This window comes from Felis catus, chromosome C2, assembly GCF_018350175.1.
Source record: "Felis catus isolate Fca126 chromosome C2, F.catus_Fca126_mat1.0, whole genome shotgun sequence".
In the NCBI taxonomy this organism is placed as follows: domain Eukaryota; kingdom Metazoa; phylum Chordata; class Mammalia; order Carnivora; family Felidae; genus Felis; species Felis catus.
Window position 1 is genome coordinate 157504016 of NC_058376.1, and position 23000 is coordinate 157527015.

The 23000-nt window shown below is 45.9% G+C and overlaps 1 protein-coding gene across 2 annotated transcripts in view; it reads left to right on the top strand.

Moving 5' to 3' along the window:
• ABHD5 (abhydrolase domain containing 5, lysophosphatidic acid acyltransferase) overlaps nt 1-17469 on the top strand; it is a 31422-nt gene extending 13953 nt beyond the window's left edge. The window contains exons 3-7 of one of the 2 annotated variants that reach the window (XM_003992286.6): nt 656-1028; nt 9403-9557; nt 11944-12055; nt 14505-14691; nt 15225-17469. In XM_003992286.6, the coding sequence (XP_003992335.1) occupies nt 656-1028; nt 9403-9557; nt 11944-12055; nt 14505-14691; nt 15225-15314 (917 nt within the window). In that variant the 3' untranslated portion in view covers nt 15315-17469. The remainder of the gene's footprint in view (nt 1-655; nt 1029-9402; nt 9558-11943; nt 12056-14504; nt 14692-15224) is intronic. The other variant, XM_045037978.1, reaches the window with a different exon arrangement.
• The last annotated feature ends 5531 nt before the right edge of the window (nt 17470-23000 follow it).

Consider the following 23000-nt stretch of genomic DNA (forward strand, 5'->3'; position numbering starts at 1 on the left):
AAGGCAAGTAAAAGTTTTTATCTACAAAACTGTGATTATTTGCATTATTGTTGGACTTGAACCAAAACTTCATGCCAAGACTGCCTGCCATACCCTGTCACCTCTTTTCTACTAAACTTTGAAATGGCTTAAGATTCTGGTTATGTGTTTAATACAGATACTGTTAGTCCTTCTCTAAATTCCTGGTCACTTTTTAGGGAAAAATGTTTCTTTTGAGTCTGACTTCAGTCTTCAGTGATTAATCTTCCAGTGTTAGACAAATTCAAGGTATTCTTTTGCTATAGTCTGCACAGTTAGAGACCTCCAAACAGCGGGTCCATGAGCACTAAGTTCCTCTCCAATTCTAGAAGCCTCAGACCCTCATTTGGTAGATGTGAAAAGAAGTCCAAAGAACTAACGTGACTTGCGAAAAGACCTCGGCGGCAGGTACTTGAGACTTCCCTGAGATAGATCTTCCCACTTAGATGAGAATTACTTGCTTCAATAAGATGTATGCTTTTTTTTTTTTTTTTTTTGGAATGACCTAATAAAGGCTAAAATCCTTTGAATTGATACCAGTCTAGAAGATTATTAATTTCTGATTGCTCTGAGAATACTCCTCTTCTCAGGAGAAGTAGGGAAACTAAGCAGAATTTCTTTTTTATGTTTTCATTAGGTGTCCCCTGCACATACAAGAAAGAACCTGTTTGTATATCGAATGGGAATAAGATATGGACACTGAAGTTCTCTCACAATATTTCAAACAAGACTCCACTTGTCCTCCTCCATGGTTTTGGAGGAGGTCTTGGACTCTGGGCACTGAATTATGGAGATCTTTGCAACGATAGACCCATCTATGCCTTTGACCTGTTGGGCTTTGGACGAAGTAGCAGGCCCAGGTTTGACAGTGATGCGGAAGAAGTGGAGAATCAGTTTGTGGAATCCATTGAAGAGTGGAGATGTGCCCTGGGATTGGACAAAATGATCTTGCTTGGACACAACCTGGGTGGGTTCTTGGCTGCTGCTTACTCACTGAAGTACCCCTCAAGGTAAGTGATGGTGACAGAAGAGAGACAGCCAGCTGCTGGTCTCTGCTAGCCTGTCTTTGGTGGTTGTTGGTGTTTGAGCCTTTCAAGACAGATTCTCTTACAGGATCCTTGAGACCAAATAGGCACAACCAATGGCCAGTTTAGTGACTGAAATAATGATGTCAGTGTTTTCTTGTTACACTTGCTAAACATTGGTAGAAGGCTCGAGGAAAGGACTTTCTGTTTGCCAAACTTGAGAGTGTCTACAATTTAAACCACAAGTAAGAATTGTTTCAGTGGTAGGGTGCCTGGGTGGCTCAGTTGGTTGTGTCCAACTCTTGATTTTGGCTCCGGTCATGATTGCATGGTTTGTGAGTTCAAAGTCCCACATCAGGCTGTGCACTGTAGTGCAGAGCCTGCTTGGGATTCTTTGTTTCCCTCTCTCTCTGCCCCTCCCCTGCTCATGATCTCATGGTGTGTCTGTCTCTCTCTCTCTCTCTCTCTCTCTCTCTCTCTCTCTCTGTCTCTCTCTCAAAAATAAATAAATGTTAAAAAAAAAAAAAGAATTGTTTTAGTGGTATTGCTTATTGTTATTGTTATCATTAGATCTCTGGGCCCAACAGGCTTTTAGTAACCTTTTTCAGGTTATAATAAAGTGTAACAGGAACCCAAAGGTGAGAAATTAGAAGTCCTGGGGGCCAATGTTATTTTTTGGCTTAGAGCAAATCCTTCAGCCTGGAAGCTTCAGTTTTCTCACCTGTAAACTACAGAAAATATATCTGCATAGTGTATCTGACAGGGTTTTTCTTATCTGTGCCCTACCTTTATTGTTACAGATTTATTTTTCAGAGTCATTTTGAATTAATGACTTGAAGTTTGCTTCAGAATCTTTGTACTTCTGCTTTCTTTGTTTACCTTATTTTCTTGTGCTATTTCCTATTTGTTTCAGCTCTGAGTGAAGGTCACATTTGAGTGCTAAGAAAATAGAAGAAAAGCTTTTTTTTTCCTTATTCGGAAAGAGACGAAAAAAATCAACATTTTTATGTTGCCGGTGCATTTTCTCATTAGACTAATTTTTAAATCCAGAATTGCAGCCAACTTTGACAGTGAGGTCTGTGAATGAAACCTAGGATGATGGTCGTTTGTTTTCAGATGGCATGCGCGCACCTGTGAGGCCGCCCCGTCATGTGACCTCAGGTGTGCTGTCGACACTTGGAAGCATGGGGCAGCAGCCCTGCGTCCCTGAGGTTTTCTTCCCTCAGACAGCTGGCTTTTTCTGTACACGTTCTCTGTCTCAACTTCAGCTTTAATACTTTCCCCCCTTTGGAGAGTTTGTAGTCCTGGGTGTGCTAGCCGGTTGTAGTCTTGTCAAATGACAGACCCCTTCTTCCAAAAAAATCCAGCAAATTTTCTTTTTCTAGTTGGCTTTTGGAATTTACTATCTTCTACTGTGTCCTACTCGTAGCGGAAAGTAAGAGAAGGAAGTGGATACTTTTCAGGTAAAAGATAACAGGGGGCTCTTTGCAGGGGGGCTGGGCTTCCTTTGTTTCTTATCAGGGGTTTATTATGTTTCTCTCGTGGTATTTATTCTTTGGCGATGTGATACAGGACTATGTGGGCTAGACCCTGGCCGTGAATCCTGGCCCTTCATGGCTATTTACTATTTAGGTCGGTCGGTGAGAGTTTCATTTGCAGTTACGAAGTACTCTGAAGAAATCAGTGATTCAAAAGAGAATGAGCACTTTGTTTTTATTTGTTTATTTATTTATTTAAATTTTAATTAGTTAACATACAGTGAAATACTGGTTTCAGGGATAGACTTCAGTGATTCTTCACTTACATGCAACACCCAGTGAAGAATGAGCACCTTAAAACTTTCTATGAAAGACAACGGCAACATACTTTGAATGACATGGTGGGCAGCACAAGTCTCTGAAAGCAAGCCAGTGGTTCCTGCAGTGGGCTGCATTTTAGAAAATGCGTTTTGAATGCTTGTGCCTAATGCTAGAAATAAAACTAAAGAAATGTGTCAGGACCGAGAACCACCAAGAGAATGCTTGAAATAATTAGCATGTTTAAATCGAGCGATTGCTACCCAGTATTTGAGAAGTCTATAGACCGTGTTGGCTATTCAAGCCTATATTCTTATCTGTATAACTTACATTATTAAACACAAGTTAATTTCAAAATAGTGAGGTCCTCTGGGTTTTCAGGTATCCCAAATCACGCATGACATTTAGTCAGACCACTGTGGTTGGGCACATGGTGGTGCCCAGTGTTAAGTTCATGAAACAAGGAGGCCATCAGACTGAGGTGGCTGTAATGCTCTCATGGCCTACGTAAGCAAATTAAAATCTAAGCCTGTAATTGCCTCAAGGTTATGAAATTGAAACCTAAAAACAACCAATCACAAATAGCCAACTTGGTTTTAACCTACAGCCAGTCAGATAATTTACTGTCTTTGCTTCCACACATTCTCTACGGAAGTCTTTGCCCCCCTCCTTTTGCTGGAGCATATCTAACCACTCACTGCCACATTCACATTTTTGCTCAGATAAACTCTGGACGTTTTCAATATGACTGCTTTATCTTTTAACAGTATTAACTGCGTATGGAACTACCTACTCTCAATGTCTCTGACCCAGCTTTCACTTGATCCAGCTCTTTGAAAAGATTTTCATTTTTTTTTAGAGCAGTTTTAGGTTTACAACCACATTGAGAGGGAGGTACGGACATGTCCCGTATAATTCCCGCCTCTACACTACACATAGCCTTTCCCACAGGTACCATTTATATTGTGCTGTCATGAGATGAAATCTTTGAGGGCCACCCTGGTGCCTCAGTCGGTTGAGCATCCAACTTTGGCTCAAGTCGTGATCTCACGATGTGAGCCGATGATTTGAGCCCCATTTTGGCTCACTGCCGTCAGCGCCGAGCCCGGTCTGGCTATTCTGTCCCCCCTCTCTCGCCCCTCCCTCGTGTTCTCATGTTCTCTCTCTCTCTTCGCTCGGTCTCTCTCAAAAATGAATAAACATTAAAATATATAAATCTTTGCTTTTCAGAAAGATTTTGCAGGGAGGGGGTTGAAAAGAAGGAAAAAATGATCTAGTTGAGATCAGATGAGATGCGCTTAATTTCCTTCACTCACTGTGCATCTTTTCTTGTGTCTCTGTTTTTTCTCCTAATGGACTCTGAGAGAGTTACCTTTTTCTTTGTTTCCTCCAGTATAACAAATACAATCTTTCTTTTTCTTTCTGAAGTAAAACAATTTTTTCTACGCGTGCAGGAACAAACCCAAAGACAACAGTCCATACCTATTTCTGTTCTCATCTTTTATGGGTGGCCCCATTCTTCCTTTTTTATTTTTATAGGGCAGTTTGAGGTACAGAATGAAAGTGCATAGTTTACTAGTTTAATGTACTTGTTTAGGAAGCGTTCTTTTGCTAGAGAACAGATAAAACCCGATCCATTTTTTTTCCTAATCTGTATTCATTCGGTCAACATAAGATGCTTCATGTCTGTGAGCAGCAGAGTGTCTCTGTCCATAAAAGTTGTTTTGTGGCCTAACTTGTGGCGGCAGTCACGTATTTTCCCAATTCTTAATACTGGTTGAAAACTGAGCGTTCAGCAGTTGTGATGCTTTATGCAGAAAAGCACCTGGATGCTTCCTCCATTGAAATATTGGTAATGGGGGCGCCTGGGTGGTGCAGTCGGTTAAGCGTCCGACTTCAGCCAGGTCACGATCTCGCGGTCCGTGAGTTCGAGCCCCGCGTCGGGCTCTGGGCTGATGGCTCGGAGCCTGGAGCCTGTTTCCGATTCTGTGTCTCCCTCTCTCTCTGCCCCTCCCCCGTTCATGCTCTGTCTCTCTCTGTCCCAAAAATAAATAAAAAACGTTGAAAAAAAATTAAAAAAAAAAAAAAAAGAAAGAAATATTGGTAATGAATGAAATACTTTAACATTATATTCCAGCAGGTTGGTTGTGTTTAAAGAATGTTTTTTATATAAGTTTTTTTATGTTTATTTTTGAAAGAGAGAGACAGAGCATGAGCTGGCGAGGGGCAGAGAGAGAGGGAGACTAAAGCAGGCTCCAGGCTCTGAGCCGTCAGCACAGAGCCCGACGCGGGGCTTGAACCCAAATACCGCGAGATCACGACCTGAGCTGAAGTCGGATGCTTAGCCGACTGAGCCACCCAGGCGCCCCTAACGAATGTTGAGAGACTGTATGTGTTTAGAAGGCTTAAGATGTGCTGGAGAAGAGATACAACTTAACCTGCTGAGGGGTGTGAAGGGGGTGGGCAGGTCCGTGGGAGCTCTGGAGGAGAACCTGGCCCAGTATGACACCTGAAGAAGTGAAGTGTAAGCTGAGGTTGAGTCTCAAGGGGAGAGCATTCTAGGCATTGGGGAAAGAAATTGCTAGGTGGACAGCTTGGGCCCTTCTGGAAAGGCCATGTGGCTGGTGAGCAGAGGGGTTACAAACTGGTTTGTAGGTTTCTTTAAACGGGGGCACAATTACTATGTCCCATCCCGCAAATGACCTTCGGTCATCTCGGTTCGCTTACCACGATGTGTATGAGAGATGCCATCGTAGTTTCATTTGTAGGTTAATGTGCTGTGTCACAAACAGTAGGGTCACTCGCGGCGTGAGGCGTCATGGGCTGCCATCCCACTACCTTCCTCTTCAGGCTGTGTGATCCCCCGTAAGGTGGGCATGGGAGAGAGTCGAGTGAGCCAAGCGCACCACACCATAAACACCTTGTCATAAACTACGGAAAGGCCCGTGTGGAAACTTACTGATTTGGGAAGTGTTTGGCCAAGAGAATAGATACAGTAGAATAGGTTACGACTGGGCTTTTCTTCTGCACGGAATGACTTTCAGGTCTTCTGACCTGCAGCCTTGCCTGGCTCTGTCTCCTGACGGTACACAGATGGGCTGAGCATTTTCCTGCCAGCCCCACTTGAGAAGAAAGGCTCCTCTACTTGGCCTGAAGTCGGGGGTCTTTCGTGCTTTGTTCTCGGAGCTGCTGCCTTGTCCCTCAGAGGCGGGAGCCGGCGGGAAACGCCTTGGGGCCAGCCTTGGGGCTGAGGGTTCTCCCTCTGGCTTTCCCTGCTCCCTTCCTTCTTCTGTAAGTAGGTCCTTTGGTTCCCTTGTGCTCTTTGGTTCTAGGCCTGATTGTCTTCTTGTATCATTTCTGGCTGGTGGCTGACCTTAAAGCCCATGAGAGTCAGGTTTATATAAAATACCCTTGTTGGCATTCAGACTCCCTCCTCCCCGCCTGTTGGAGCAGAGGTCATCCCCTGCTCTGCCCTTGGGCTGTCATGTGCTCACCATCTTCAAATTCAAGACCTACTCCGGTGACCGATTTGAAGAATGCCTCTTCAAGCGTTTCGAAACGGATAGGCTCTTCTCTCCTTCCTGCTCTGCCAGTTCTTTTTCCTGTCGTTTGAATCAGTCTCTCTTTCTTGGCGAAGAAGTCTGATAGCGTGACTCATGTATGCCGTCTTGCTAGACTCATTCCTTAATCCTGGATGTGAGCCAACAATCCCGTCAGGCCGTCCTCTGTGGACTGTCAGAGGGTTGGGTTGACATTACTGTAAGTTTAGATACACATTTAAACCAAATAACTTCTGTCAGGCAAGGAGGTAATCTTGTCACCAGCAGAGCTGGTGAGAAGGTAGCCTGGGAACTTGGACTGCTGCGAGGTTGTAATAACCTGTGGTCAGGCTTTCTTGAAGACTCAAAGTTCGGTGCCTCACTGCACACGTGGTTCTGGCCACTGACTTCTCATGCCCCCTACAAAAAAAAAAGTCTTCTCTACTAGCCTTCCCAGTTTCGCCGCTATAACTGGATAACATTTCCTGGACATTTATTAACAGCCGCAACCTAAGTGCTCTGATGGTCTGTCTCATTTAAAAGTCTTCTAACCAGAAATAAGCAAGTTCTTTTCTGAGGCTTTTTACATCGAGTGGAGGCAGATGATACATAACTCCAGGTTAGACGTTTTGGCAGCGCTTTTAAAAAGTTGTTTTCCAACTTTTTTGACAATACTCTCTCGCTAAGAATTATGTGTGTGTCTGAGATAAAAGTTCCATGGGATGGTATCACACTTGTTAAATATTTTTCTGTTCCAAACTGCACAATTAAAAAGAGCAGCTGGCTCACTCCCACTAATGGGTAGTGGCCTGCAAGGCTCATCTAAGAAGTAATAGTGACCAAAACAATCCAGACTTGCACTAAGTGCTGTGCTTACTTTATGAGTATAGTTAATGAAGTTTCTATATACTTACATGCTTTCCTTTCTGAGTGGAAACGTGGAACAACCTGAGACTCCAAATGTTTGCTGAGCGTCTGCCGTGTGCTAAGCACCATGCTCGGCTGAAGACACAAGACTGAACAATTGTTGGGTCAATTCACTCCCTTCAAAAAAAAAAAAAGTTGGCCTTCTCTAGTGTGTGTACTTTGCATAATTTGTTAAACTGGCATTTTTATCTAGGGATGCTATTTTGAAGATCTGTATGAAACCAGGAAGCCAAAACTAAGGCAGAAACAAGGCAGTCACTTAGCTAGAGATAGACCGGACCTGACCTCCCTCACAGTTTCCTTCATCCTCCCCCCTCTTGGGTCAGCAGATCAGTACGAGCCTAGAATAGACGGGGCAGGACCCCCAAAGAAATTCATAACAAAGTTTAATTTACCTTAAAGTTTTTAAGGTAAAATATGTGTTAACAAAGAGTTCATTTTTCTCTTCAGGAGCCGAGTCACAGTGAATACTACGAGCTATTTCCTAATGGGAATCTCTGCTGCTTTCAACTGGGTGACTGTGTCATTGATTCCACTGAAACCTCTGGCATGCCTGCCTCTCCCCGCCCCTCAGGTCTCACTGTGGGCTGTAATAAGGAATTTAGGAGGAAGTCCATTATCAGCCTCTGCCGTTAAAAAAAAGCAAACAAACTCCTTTTCATCCCCTTTCCATACGCCAGTAGAAGATAGTCTCATGAAGTATATGGAAATCTCACTTATTACACATCTCCACACAAGATTGGTAGCTACACTCTACACATCTTTTCAGTGCTCTGAAATCTAGTATTTCAGGGTTCGGACTGGCCTAGAGTTGATACAAGTTAAGCTTTACCTTTACTGATATGTCATCTTATGTTGCTTGGCCTGTTCTTGGGGGAGAGAGAGAACCTTCTGCTCTATGGCCTGTTGGCACGGTTTAGTTTACTGCAATCGGGAAATGGGGGTTTAGCCCTGCTTCTGCATTAAGTAGCCGTATGTCCCGGCGCAGGTCACACAGTGCACCTCAGTTTCCTTCTCATCTGTGAGAGGAAACATTGGGCTGTGTGTTCTCAAGGGCCCTTGGAGCTCTGTGCTCTGGGTCCGTCCTCTAAAGCTTTGTATTTGAGAAAATGCAGTCAAAGCAAAGGACTCCTTATCAACTCATCCTTCTCTGTGGTGGCAAAAACAATAAAACATTTTACATTGGGAATAATAGCCATCTGTGCCCATGTTCTGGCTTCTTTACCTTTCTGTTTCAGTCATGACTTAGGGAAGGGACGTAGGAATCATTGTCCATTTGTCCTTGGGATGTTTTTGCTGGCATTTGTTGGCTGTTTTGGTTATCGCTGAATATGATGTGAGTCATGAGGACCTTTGTGCCCTGTTCAGGATCTTTATGGCCTGTGACACCGGATGCGGGCACGTGGGAGTACTGCTGGTAACTCTGGTCCTCCCTCGTCAGGAGGAGGTTTCACAAGATGGAACAATTAGAGCTGTTAGTGATAGGAAAGGATTTTATGTGAGATGGGGCTGAGAATTTTCTATGTCTTTGGTCATTATAGAAGAAAATTAGGAAAGGGTTAGGAACAGAATCTGTTCTCAGTGTATTGTGATCTCATGGGTAGGGCAGATGTGCTCATGCTTACCAGACTAGGGGAAATTTCAGCCCATGTCTGTGTTTATGGAAAGTTTATTTAAAAGTCCTTTTGAACCCACCTTAAGTGCTAATTAATGCCTCTTAAATTTTTAGAATGATTGCTTCATAGGAGATCGCTGTTGTTGGTATCTGAAGCTATTTTACGAGGGTAATATTAATCTTCAGTCATTTCTACAGTGTCAGCCACTGTTGTGATGCTACTCTTGTTGTAGCCTTTATTATCCACGTTGACCTCCAGGAAAAAGGAAGCCCTCTTCCTCCCGTAAACCTCTCAGCTCCTATCAATCTGAAAGTTTACACGCAATAAGATCATGATGTGACTGGTCAGCCATTAGTCTTGTCTTTAATATGAAAGTTTTTGAGGTGGTTGATTCTACCTTTGCTTTATAAACCATGTTAATTCTTTAGAGTCCTGGGGTGAGATTGCCAAATGAAATTGTTTCTGTTCTTCCTCCCTACAGGGTTAATCATCTCATTTTAGTGGAGCCTTGGGGTTTTCCTGAGCGGCCGGACCTTGCCGATCAAGACAGGCCAATCCCAGTGTGGATCAGAGCCTTGGGAGCAGCACTGACTCCCTTTAACCCTTTGGCTGGCCTCAGGATCGCAGGCCCCTTTGGTGAGTGCTTACATCCGCATCTTAGGAAAGCAATGTGTTTATACGTTGGTAGTAGAGGAGTATTTACTGATCGCCACTGTTGGTCAGAACCTTAAAAACAGACTGAATCTTTTTCTCCTCCTCTGAATTACTAATTTACTAAATTACTTCTTTTCCTCCTTCTCTAAAAAGTACCAGTCCTTTCATAAAGATAATGAAACTGGATCTTCCTAAAGAGGAGATTTATAGATAGATAGGTAGGTAGGTTTATATATATAATATACTGTAAACATTACAGGTAATTAGCAGAACTGAGAAGGCAGGAAACGCTGCAGGTGAGCTAGCCCAGGGCACGAGGAGAAGAAGTGAAGCTTGTTGACCTGTTGGTGATATTAGAGAGGCTTTGGCTAGTTGGCAATACGCAGCTGGCAGATCACAAAGCCTGACTTCGTTGACCGTGGGGCACCTGGGTATGGCCAGATTCCCTTCTTGCCCCATAATGTCAGAGTGTTAAGATAAAATCATCCTTTTCCACCCGAGGTTCTGGGGACTCGTGATCTGTGTTTCTGGTCCTATTTTGAAATACAGGGGTTAGTCTCTGATTTAGAGCTGATTCCACCCTCAGCTCCTCTGTCTCCACCCCAAAGCCAAGGGAATTAATTACCTTTCCTCTTTGTCCCCGATGGCGATGGTCTGGACCTCTGCTCCCCTCTCATCGCTTGTATCCGTGAGGAGTGCTGTTAGCCGCAAGTAGCCGAACACCGCAGTGGTCTAAACCACAGGGCCTTTCGTTGTTCCCGTAGCAAGCAGGCTGGAGGCAGGTGGTCAGCATTTGTTGTACTAGCTGGCTCGTTGACGTTGGCCTTGGGGCCTGCGGCTGTGGTTCCTGACCTTTTCTCCTCAACGTTGTTTGGCTGCTGTGGCGGGAAGCCTCATCTCACGAAGCAGCGCTCTGAGCAAGAAGAAAGGAAAGAGTGGAAAATGGCCTTCTCCCCATAATGCTCTTTGTCGGGGAAGAAAGTTTCCTTGGAAGGCCCCAGCAGGCCTCCCCAGATGTCTCTGCCCACCCCTAGTTCTTGCGCTGGCAGAGAACAGTACGTATCTGTGGCTGATCGATCATGATTCGCTGCCAGGGGCTGGGGTGAGGGGCCCACTTACCTGGGCGTGTTGCTGCCTAACTCATAGACAAGAGTCGGCTTCTGTCAGCAAGACGAGAAGAGAGGGATGGGGGAGGGTGTGGAAATAACTGCTGCAGAGGTGGCTGTAGATTCTGCTCCCCTCTTCCTAAGTATTAGGCCCCTCTTTGCCCTGTGCCCCTCTTTGGGATAGGGAGAACCACGGGACTGCACAGGGTTTGGGTTGGTGACCACAGCAGTCTTCCTCAGCGCTCTGCCAGATAGCCTTTGTGCCCCACCCACAACCCTTTCACCCTCCCCCCCCCCCCCCCCACCGCCCCGAGTAGTACAGAGCCACTCCTCTTAGGTGTCCGGTCCTCCTCTGATGGACTATTCAAAACTGCATTTAGTCTGTACAGTCCTGAAATACAAGTGGATTACGCTTGATCACAGTTCCACATGTAGCAAGTGTGGGAAGAGTAAAGTAGGAAAAGAAACTAGGAGACGGTAGTTGGGGAGGGAGGGGGGCTCCTTAGGAGTGGCCCTCTCCCGCCATGCCCTCTGTCTGCCACTGTTGCTTGCACATGGTCGGGGGGGGGGGGGGGTCACGTAGAATGTCAACCACATCATCAGAATTCTCCACCGAGCTGTAGAATTCCTTCAGAGGTGGGAAGGAGGGCCGGTGAAGAAGATCTTGCTAGAATAATGGGCAGTGACAGCAGAAAGGGAAACTGGCTAGCCCCTGGGGCCCCGGTAGGGGCAGTAGGGACCAGATGGAAGCTTCTGCCCTTCATCCTTTTTCCTCTGGGGGCCTTGGCCCTACTTCTCCCCTCAGGAGTGGATGGCCTTAGCCGGGAGGATTGGAAGTGTCCAAAATCCCGCAGAGACTCGGCTCATTTTTCCTCAGAAAGACTTGTATATCCCAGTTTGTTTACTTTATTTAGAGGCTAATGGGTTACAATTGTGGGAGAACTAAAGATTAATAAGTTAACTTGAGCCATGTTTAATGGAATTTATTTTCCTATGAAGACAAGTCTTAGAAAGTTGTACGTTTTGAGCTCCTGAAACACACCTGTAAGTCAATGTAGAATACTCTTTACTCCTTATTTTAATGCTTAGGGAACCTGAGGAGAGCAGCTACTAGGCCCTGTGCTCTTTTCCACCTAAAATACACACTTAAACACACGTGGCTGTGTCTGCGTGTAACGCCCGTTCTGGGAGCAAACACAAAACCTTTCTCTGGTAGTCGGGCAGTTGACTGTAACTCAGAACGTTCCCTTCCCGTTATGTAGGCTTAAGTCTCGTGCAGCGTTTAAGGCCTGACTTCAAGCGGAAGTATTCTTCAATGTTTGACGATGACACTGTGACAGAGTACATCTACCACTGCAACGTGCAGACTCCAAGGTACGGGTTAGGGTTCCGGTTTACTGTGTCGGCGTGTGACACGTTTCTTCTTTGACAGCATGTGAGTAGTCGAGATTTTTATCAGTACTTAAATGGCGGATGCTTGTTAACGTGCTCCCCTGCTCGTGGGGAGTCTGCTGCGCAAAAGTGTCCCGGGTTCCGCTGGGAGATGAGGCAGCAGTGTGTGCTGTCTCCCCGCACCGTGTCCTGGGTAAGCCGAGGGGGCCGTGGTCCTGGGCACCTGCAGGAGGGGGTCGGAGGTGGGAGATAAAGCAGCACTGCAGGTAAAACCGCGTTTCCGAACCGAGTCTGCGTGCTCTACGCGAAAAGGGCTGCCAGATTAAACAAAAGGAGATAGTTGGCGACACCACGGATCTTTTTAGAGACTTTGCTCTGCCAAAGGGCATTCGGTCTCACGAACTCCCGGGAGATGCCCTGCAGCGTGGTTCCAGGTCACATGATGACAACGCTCCTCTTTTGCTGAACACTTTTTTAACGACCCTGGGCCGGCGGGAGCAGCTCTGCTCCAGTGGGTGAGGAATACGTGAGGGCTGGGAGACAGGGAGGGAGTTGTGCAGGCGTTTTGTCAGTGAGTAGAAGAGGGGAGACGCCACAGGGAGCAAGAGGGCCAAACAAAGGTGTTTCTCTCTCGTTTTTAAATATATGACTTAGCGATGTTAGGTGCGAGGCACCAGTGGACAGACCAGCCTGAAGATAGTGGGGAGCTAGGAGGAGCCTGGAAGACAGGGCCGCGGAGTCGTAGGGAGAGGGTCAAGCACTTGGCAGGCCGAGCAGAGCCCCGGTTCTCCTGCCTCATGGCATACCAGACTTGCTGGGGGCGGGGAGGGGGGGGGCCCATCAAAATGTGACCCCTGAACTCTGTTTCTAAGACTGATTCGGTGGGCGGGGCTGCATGTTAAATCCTTCAGATGACTCCAGTGTGGGTGGGTCACGGGCCACACTTCGGAACCTGCAAGTGGTACCCCAGCCTTCCAGGGTTCCGACTTGGGTGACATGCCGAGAGGCCAGGTGCAGAGGCAGCCTCCCTCGCTTTTGGCCGAGACCGCGCACGCCTGCTTAGTTAAGGGGCGAGGCCGTGGCCACTGCTGTGCTGAAGTCTCGGTCTTGTTAGTAAAGTGGGTTAGAGCTTCTCTGCCAGGAGTGAGGGAGGCTGGGAGGCTTGGGGTCCCGAAGAGATTGACGACTTTGTGACTCACTGGGCCGTGGGGTCTGGCGGATTAGGACGGCACCCTGTACGGACTGGTCCAGCAGTTTTTAGCGGCCAGTCCCAGGTACCTCACCTGTTTTCCCGCGTGGTCTCCCTGCTTTCCTGTCCCCCTACGTTTCGTGACTGCGTGTGCCGGCACGGTGCCAGTTCGGTCTTTCTTACGGTGGAACTTGGATTCTTCACAACAGGCAGTTCAGAGTTCTGCCTGGTACTGCAAGGAAGCCGAAGTGACAGCTGAGCGGATCCGTCCTGGGAGTTTGCAGAGTGTGCTGTGTTCTTTTGTGTGACGGGCGGTCAGGTGTGTCCACAAGAGAAGACACGGGCTCAAGAAAGCAAAGTTTGTTATACTCCCAGGACCTAGAAAGGGGTCACTGAATGCCACGAGTCGGGACAGGGAAGCACGAGACTTTGGTCACGTGGCAGAAAACAAGCGTGAAGGGAAAGTGAGGCCAGAACTTTTATTGGGTCCTTCAGGAGAGGCAAGGCCGGGCGCGGCAGACGGTTTAGGACCGGCTAGTGGACCGGCTTCGGTAGGCTCTGAGATCCGGGGCTGGTCTCTCGTTGCCTGGTGCCTGGCCCTGGACGACTGAGGCAGAGGGACGCTGCCTCCTGGGTGGTGGGCAGGACGGAAGAGGCGTGGCACCGGACTGCTAGCTGGCAGGTGACCGGCGTGGTCCCGGGTGAGCCCTTTGCCGTCTCTGAGAATGGGCTGCTCCAGAAGGCGGCCTCTCCCTTGCCAGAAAGGGCTTTTTAAACAGCAAATGTCATGATATGCAGGAAAGAAAAAATGTAAACACACAAGGAATACTCAATCTGCATTTCTTCTCATCTTGGTATCTTTACTATTGCAGGTAAAAAGTTGGTGCCGTGCACGTGTTGGAAAGCTATGTTCTACATTTCAAAATGAGTTACAGTGAAGAAAACATTTTAACTCTCCCCATAGGGAATTTAATAATTTAATGATCGGCAACTAGGGTTGCGTGTTTGATTTAGAAGAGGGTGACTTTTAATCAGCTAGAGTTGAGAAAATTTTGTTTATCTAACAAAAGTGTGTACCTTCAGTGGGGTTTGTTTCTTACACTTTCTAGTGAGTCATTTTCTGTTTAAACTGAGGCTTTTCTTCGGGAGAAGTTAAATACGAGTGTTTTGATAGAGATGGTGGGAGTGCGATGCATGCTCCTCCCCCGAAGTCACATGTGTGTTGTTTGCCTTTTCCTTAAGTGGTGAGACAGCGTTCAAAAATATGACCATTCCCTACGGATGGGCAAAAAGGCCAATGCTCCAGCGAATTGGCAAAATGCACCCTGACATTCCGGTTTCGGTGATCTATGGCGCCCGATCCTGCATAGACGGCAATTCTGGCACCAGCATCCAGTCCTTGCGGCCACATTCGTATGTGAAGACGATAGTAAGTGTGTGGCTCCGTCTGGGCTTCCACTTCCAGGTGCAGCCTGCTCCGTTGTGTCGGCCTGCGGGGAGATTCCGCATCATCCCCGAGCTTTCAGAGCCTCCGTCAGGACCCGATGCCATGTGTGACGACGGGCAGGGCTTGACTCGCACACCTGTCCAGGCCAGCCTTGCCTGTCCCCAGAGCTGTGGCATCTCCCAAGCGGGAGAAGGACCCTCCAGTGGCCCCTGACCAGCTCCCCCCTCACCAGGCAGCATGTTCTCTCTCGGTTCATTCGATCTGCTGGCGCAGGTCAATTTAGAATGGCTCTTTGCGTGTAAAATTGTAGTAAGGTCCGATAGATCTTTCCCTTTATTCTCAGATTCTTTAGTTGATGGAGATACATAAAAGTTACTGCAGATCAGTGTTGCTCATCCTCTTACGTTTTATTTCTGTATGGCTGTTCTCACTTTCGTTGCTAGGTGCCTTGTTTATGTCATCGTGTTTTTTTAAATGCTTTTGCTCACCGACCTCCTGACGCCTTCCTTTCCCAGGCCATTCTCGGGGCGGGGCATTATGTGTATGCAGACCAACCGGAAGACTTCAACCAGAAGGTCAAGGAGATCTGTGAGACCGTCGACTGAGCATACTGGCGGGGACGTGGGGCAGCCTGCGGACTGATACGGTGCCTCCGCGATAGCGCACAGTCCACCATGCAGAGTAAGGACTACAGCAGAAGACCAAGCGGTCTTCTCGACTGTCCTTCGCACACACTTTCTTTGTGGAGTTGCCTGCACATTTAAATCAGTTAGTGCCTTCTAGAGGAATGGCTTTCCTTTCTCCTACACAAAATCAAAATAGTCAAGAGTCTCCAAACCTAATAGCTTTAATAAAAGGTTATCTGTCCCTCTGCTGTACTGACAGATTGTCACTTTTCACTGAAATGTTATTACTTTCTACCTAACTTCGTTGTGTCTAGTACTTTTTATATTTCAGTCTGTGTTGCCAATTAAAAATGTGACTACTGGGTCTATAATTTTATATCCTGGAAAGGTGCACTTTATTTTCTTTGCTTGTATTTACCATGTCTAATGACTGATCTAGGTAATCACAATTTTGTGTAAAAATCGATCAGTTGTTTAGAATCCTCCACTTTGTTTTTGAAATGGAGTGCTGATGAAACAGATTTCGGTTTAAAAAGATGGGAGTTGATCACCAGCATTAATTTCTGCGCTCTTCCTCTGTCCTCTATGTAAGGCTGCAAAGCCACGGTCAGCATCTTAAATGTGGCTCATCCGGATGTATCTCAACAACATAATTCCTTGAACTCTTTTATATCTGGTATGATTGTGTACTTACAGGGAAACACGACATTAATACTTAAGTGATTTAAGTACCGCACAGCCCTAACTAGAAGTCTGTCCTTTCTTCCCCCGTTAATAGTCTTTTCTGTGAGCCAGCTGCAGCAGAAGGAACAGACTTCCTTCTGAGGGGATGCTAAGACTGTTACGTTCCAGTAAGCCATCATGCGTTGTCATTAACCTCTAACTCTAGTAGATGGGTGCTAAGACGGGATTACGTTTTAACCACTGAAATAGACAAATAGGTGGTGCTCTTATGTCTCAAGCACCAGAAGGAGATGGCACTAGGTGGTTGGGGTTCTTTGGTTTTCATTTTTGAGGTTTGTGTCGATGACATGATGCACATACTTGAAGTTGTATTATAAAAACTGTACAAGGTTGATGGAACTATTTGACCATAACTACCATCAAGTATAACACTTTGTTGCTGTTTTAAAACGAGGAAAACTTTGAAACTGTGAAAATTACCATGTGGTAACTGGCTGCTGAGAAGACGCTCCAAAAGAGAAAGTGGAATAGGATTGTGAGCAACAAGGCATCTTGGCCTTACGTTCCAGTAACATTGCTTGTCTGGGAGAAAGGTGGTTTATAAATAAAAACAGTGAACTAGAGCAAAGAAAGGTTTAATGGTTTTGACTGTTACCTTTTTTAAATGGTTAATTAGGAAATCTATAGTTAAGAAACGTAAGGTTGTATCATGTTGATTAACTGCCAGAAAGACCGAATGTTCTGTTTTCAACATTACCTTCCCTACTAAGGAAAAGGCAAACTGTACTGAAGCACAACAGATAGTTCCCAGCGAACAGTTTGTCTCACTTGGCACCTAAACTAGGTTACGGCCAAAGGTAACACGAGAGCCCAGGCACGCTGCCCGAGCTCTCTGCCTGACGAACAAAAGTAGTCCGTGCTTTGCAGTTAGTGTCTCTGAGGGCTAGCTCCAAACCTTTAAGTGGTACAGATAATTTGGGGACTGTTTTTGCATTTTTGACACGCTCTGCAGTCTCTCTTAATTGGGCAAATGACAGTTTTCACTGGTGCAGGAGGATCTCTGTGAAGGAAACTTGGTCCCAACCCTTGGAGGGAAGCTGCTAGTTCACTCAGCAAGTGGAGTTTCTGGCCACGACATGCTAGGTGATTCGGGGAAAAGATGTACCCAGATGTCAGGTGGAACTTATTTTCCTGCTAACTGATTTTGCTTTATTTGAAAAATATTGTCAGACTTCTTAAAAGTTGAATCTTCCCTTAGTTTGTACAACATGTAACCTTGTGAGAATTGAGCAAGCAGAGACGGTCACGGTCCTCAAAATTCCTGAGAATACAGTGGGTGCTAAATGTTTTCTTAAAAAATCCTATTACAGTATTTGATCTTTGCTAAATTATGCACAGTGTACTTTAACTGTATTTTACAGAATAAATTTTACTGTGATAGTTGCACAAAGCTGCTGTATTTTTCTTGGGTTTTTGGTGTGGTCCGGTCTGTTTACACCAGTTACTGTAGGACCATGGATCCAGTGGGTGTGCGGGAAGGAACACCGGTGGGCGTTGGGAGGGAAGGCTGCTGTGCGGGACCCCGACCGCCACGCACGGCTGTTCCTGGCCTAGTGCCTCCCTTAGTGGGATGTCCACTTCCTTCTAAAACGAATTTTCAAAACAAAGTTTTCCTAGAGTTGGTTTCAGAATATTATTTAGAAAACACTTTTGAAACGCCTCTATATATGGGGCACCTGGGTGGCACAGTTGGTTAAGCATCTGACTTCAGCTCAGGTCACGATCTCACGGTTCATGGATTCGAGCCCCACGTCGGGCTCTGCGCTGACAGCTCGGAGCCTGGAGCCCGCTTCGGATTCTGTGTCTCCCTCTCTCTCTGCCCCTCCCCCACTCATGCTCTGTCTCTCTCTGTCTCAAAAATGAACACTAGAAAAACAGTGGACTGAAATGAGAAATGCATAAAGATGCACGAGGTCACAATGATGGTTAAAACACCAAAACTAGGGGCGCTTGGGTCGCTCAGTCGGTTAAGTCTAACTCTTGGTTTCAGCTCAGGTCATGATCTCACAGTTCATGAGTTCAAGCCCCGCGTCAGGCTGTGTGCTGACAGTGCAGAGTCTGCTTGGGATATTCTCTCTCTCCCCCTCTTTGCCCCTCCCCCACTCACTCTCCCTTGCAAAGTAGATAAATATTAAAAAAAAAAAAAAACCTATTTGGAGATGACTAGGGCTCCAACCCATTATTTTGAAAATTGCTAACTGGAAAAACAAAGCATTTATCCTGAGCATTTTGTGGATCCACTTGACCTGATAAGGGAAAGTTCTTCACGTGAGAGTCATAGCTAGATGTCAGAGAAATGATAGGATTAAGAAAGCACCATTTTGTCACTTCTAGTGAAATAATGGACCTAGACTGCTGAAAGGTGAAAGGTTGACAGGAAACGTTTTGTTGAATGGCTCGGGTTGATAAATGTGAACCCAGTGATCGATCTTAGTGTTACTAAAAAAGGAACAGCCAGAGGTTGATGCCTCCAGTGCGTTGCAATAGCAAGGACCCAACACCGGCGGTGTTGAATTATCGGCCAAAACAAAACTTGAATGCAATCAAGCCTCCACGTCGGAAGATCAGTTCGTAAAGGTGTGGGATATTGAAGAACATGGTCAACACACGAAATCCAGGATGTGGGAAATTCCACAGGACAGATTACCCAGTTTCTTCAACAAATTGCAGGTGTAAAATAAAGACAATGGATGGTTGGACTTAAAGACTAGGAAACATAACTTGTTTGCATCCTGATTTGAACAAAACCATCTTAGACTTTCTTTGAGACAGAAAAATTTAAGATGGCTTGGATATCAGATGATATTAAATAATTATTAATTATGGTGGGTAAAATGATATAGTGACTACATTTGTTTTTTTTTGAAAGCCCTTATCTATTAGACACATACACTGGAGTCTTTGTGGTCGAATTTATGACTGAAAATACTTAGGAAAAAGAGGGCAGGAAATAAAATGAGCAGAATGTTATGTTGAAGCTGAGTGACAGATACAGAGGGGCTTATATCGGGGGTTATTATTCTGTTCTACTCTGATGCATGCTTAAGAATTTCCGTAACAGGAATTTAAGGATGGACGAGAACGGGGAGAGATGGAGACTGCCAGTATAGACAACTTTTTTTTTTTTTTTTTTTTTTTTTTTAGAAGTAAAGAGCAGACAAGTGTTAATAGTAGAGGGGGAACCTGATGAATGACCCAGCGGAGAGGGGTGGGGGGGAAATGGTGTTGCAGGAGAGAACGGTGGGGGTGATGCACTAGCAAGGCTGAGGGCAAATAGGAATTCCCACATACTTCCGGTAGGACTGTAAATAGCTATTACCCTCGGCAGGTAATTTATATGGTAAAATTATAAATGTCACCTGATGCAGCAATTTTGTTTCCAGTTCTCAGTCTCACAAATACATCAGCACCCATGTGCAAAAAACATCTACAAGATGTTTATTGCAACATTGTAACATTAGAAGTCTGGAACCCAATATATGCCTAAATTCTAGTACATTCATACTCTGGAATATTATGCAGCCTTAAAAATGAGGTAGGTCTCAATATATAAGTGTATCAAATCATCCCATTGTGTACTTTAAACTTACGTCATATGCCAGTAACATCTCAATGAAGCTGAAAAAATATGAGGTAGATCTATAATGTAGATCTCTAAGTGAAAATATGGAAAATTTTCAAAATATCTTTAATGAAAATAATGAAAAAGAATTCAGAATTGTGTGTGTATAATATACATATATATCACACACACACATATATGCACACATATATAAATACATATAGAAGAGTGTGTGTCTCAGAAGTTACATAAGGATATACTTTCATGCTGATATAAATAGACATTTTTGGGAGGATAAACATGTACATGAGTTTGTTAATAGCAGTTAGCTTTGAACAAGGGCAAGCCTGTTTTATATGTTCTTGTAAATTTCGGAACCTTGTGTATTCATTGTTTTGGTAAAAATACATAAATAGGAAAGAAAAACCCAACACCTTGGCTAATGCTAACTAGGTAAGAAAGTAACTTAACCAGTTGTGGTGTTATCTGTGTGGATGTGCAGACCCAGACTGGGGGAAGAGGGGCAGGCGTTCAGAGTTGGTAAGGCTCTAAGCCTCAGTGATTTAATTAAAACTGAGCTCTAAAGTCACAATTTGTCTGTCTCTGTTCTAAAACAGAAACACGGTCCCGACGGGAAACCGCCCTCTTCATTTGTTTTAATTTTGCATACACCTGTAGCAAGGGGCATCTGAATTAGGATATATATAGTTCTCTATACTTCTAAGTCTACTATATATAATATATATAAGTCTACTAAGATAAGATCTATCTAAGTCTACTATATATAATAATAGATATTATAATAGACATATATATGTATATATCTTGATGTCTCTACCTTTTTCTCTCTCTCTCCCCATCTCATATGCACCACCATATCTCTCCTGCTATTTTAATGTTAAATTAGAACTGATTAAAATGTATTTGTCTGTTTTCCGGCTGTAGCCTGGCTTTGGGATCACTTAATTAGATCAGCTCCCAGATTTAAGATTGGAGAACATTCTTAGCAAGTAGTTTTCCAAATGAATGGGTGAGGAATTCTAGTCCACCGTATGTTTTAATCCTTCAAAAAATTCTACATATTCAAGGCTTACCAGGTTTCCATGAAGAGCCCACTAACTGAAAATTTGGAATAGCCCATGCCTCCTTTTTCTTTAGTAACCATTGCATTCATCCTGAGAGAGGGGTCGCTTGGCTGACAGACGTGAGGGCTGGGAGTTCCAAGGCAGTTTCGCCACATTGCAGGACACTGGACACTCGTGGAGACAGGGCCCCCTTTGCTCCTTGGTGAAATCAGACACGTCGGTCACAATGACCAGGGTGGGGAGATTAACTGCGTGAGAGACATCGCTGCTATGTCCGTCGTGTCGTGTTGATTGCAAGTTGCTTCCTTGTTTTGTTTTCTGTGAGTGTTTTTATAATTGGAACATAACAGCCACGGAAACAACTAAATGGGGCGACCAGGATGCCAGACACGAATGACCGGTATCTCACCTTCCTGAGCCAAGCAGCTTGCTAGATGCCTGCTGGCCTGCGAGAACCCCAGCAGGTCTTTAACACCTATCTGCTCAAGACTTGCGAAGGCTGCTTTCCGCGAAGTGGGAGAAGCACCAGGGTACGGGGGGGGGGGGGGGGGGGGGGTCTGGGGAGTCCAAGATGGCAGCGGGGAAGGCCTCATGCGGACGGACGGCTGTCCCGTCTCTGCGTGGCGCCCTTCCATATCAAGGAGGTTTCCGTGATGCTCTTCGGGGAGAAGCATCTCCTCCGTGCTTCCGAATGACCTCTCAGCTTCGTGTGGCCGGCAGCGAGCATTCAGGCAGCTGACACATCTTCTTGGCAGATGACAGACCTCCTTGGCCACGACAGACGCCGCACCCTCAAGCGCAGCCTGTTTTGGCAAAAGCTAAGCATGAGATGTGGACCGTGCCAGCGCTCAGAGCCGCGAAGCGCAAACTCTCGTGTGTCTGAGTCAGCGAGGCTGCTGGTTACAAGCGCACAGTCGAGGCACTGTACCCAAGAGATTCTGATTCTGCAGATCTGTGGGTAGGGACTGGGAATCCACATTTTCAACGGGCGCCCCCCCCCCCCGCCCCCAATGCCTCAATACGTCGGAGTGGGCAGTGTCGATTCTGTGGTTCATCAGTCGGTCGGGTTGGACTCGACCTGCAGACGCGTTTCTCGGCGGCCGCTGAGGTCTCATCGGCTGTGGTCTGCCCTGCACATAGCCAGAAACGGGCAGAGGTCACAGTCAGACGTGGGGCTCCGGTCTGTGGCTTTGCAGGACTCCCCTCTCATTTTGCAGTGGCCGTGCTTGCCCTGAACTCTGTCTTCTGCTTTTTTTTTTTTTTTTAATTTTTTTTTTTCAACGTTTATTTATTTTTGGGACAGCAAGAGACAGAGCATGAACGGGGAAGGGGCAGAGAGAGAGGGAGACACAGAATCGGAAACAGGCTCCAGGCTCTGAGCCATCAGCCCAGAGCCTGACGCGGGGCTCGAACTCACGGACCGCGAGATCGTGACCTGGCTGAAGTCGGACGCTTAACCGACTGCGCCACCCAGGCGCCCCTGTCTTCTGCTTCTTAAAACCCAGAGACTCCCGGGTTTCCACCGGAGTTCTGGGCCTCTCCCCACCTTGTGGCTTCTCTCAGGCTAAGAACTGGGACTTAGCTGTTCGCTCCCAGACTTCGGGAATCACTGTCCCCTAGTGTTCTTTCCATACGAGCTTGAGACTTGGCTAGGTGGAGGCGGGCTTTGCTGTAACACACGCTTGCGTGTTATTTCTGTACCTACTTTACTCACCCTCAGACTGTTGTGGCCACATCTAGCGATCTGTGGATGTTTCGGTTTACCGGAAAAATGTAAATAAGAATTAGCCCAGGCAGGAAAAGCAGTGTGGGTATTTGCGCTGCTTTTAGAGAATGAGGCCCCACACTTAGCTGAGATGAAAACCAAATATAGTTTGCAGTCAATATCCCGTCTGGAAACCACCATTTCTGTCTCCTCTCTCTAAGGCTGCCTTTTTTCTTTTTTTTTTTTTTTTAAGCCCGTCTATCTTTAGCTTTCAGTGGCCTCACAGGCCTTGCTCTCCCTGCCCACCGAGGGCTCCAGAAACTTGCAACATTTCACTGGTACACTGTTCCGGAGGCCTCTGCCCTTTCTGGAATTTACTTCTCCTATTTATGGTTGGAGCCAGGCTGGTTCGTTGTCATCCAGGAGCCTTAGTGCTGCAAATTTTTACCAAGCCAACAGAAGCAAAACGGTTGAATTCTTGAGGAATGCCAAATTCGACTTCGGTTGGTGAAGAGGTGCAATATTCTGCCTTACTCGGAACCCCATGGCGTCAACTGTAGTGGAAGATT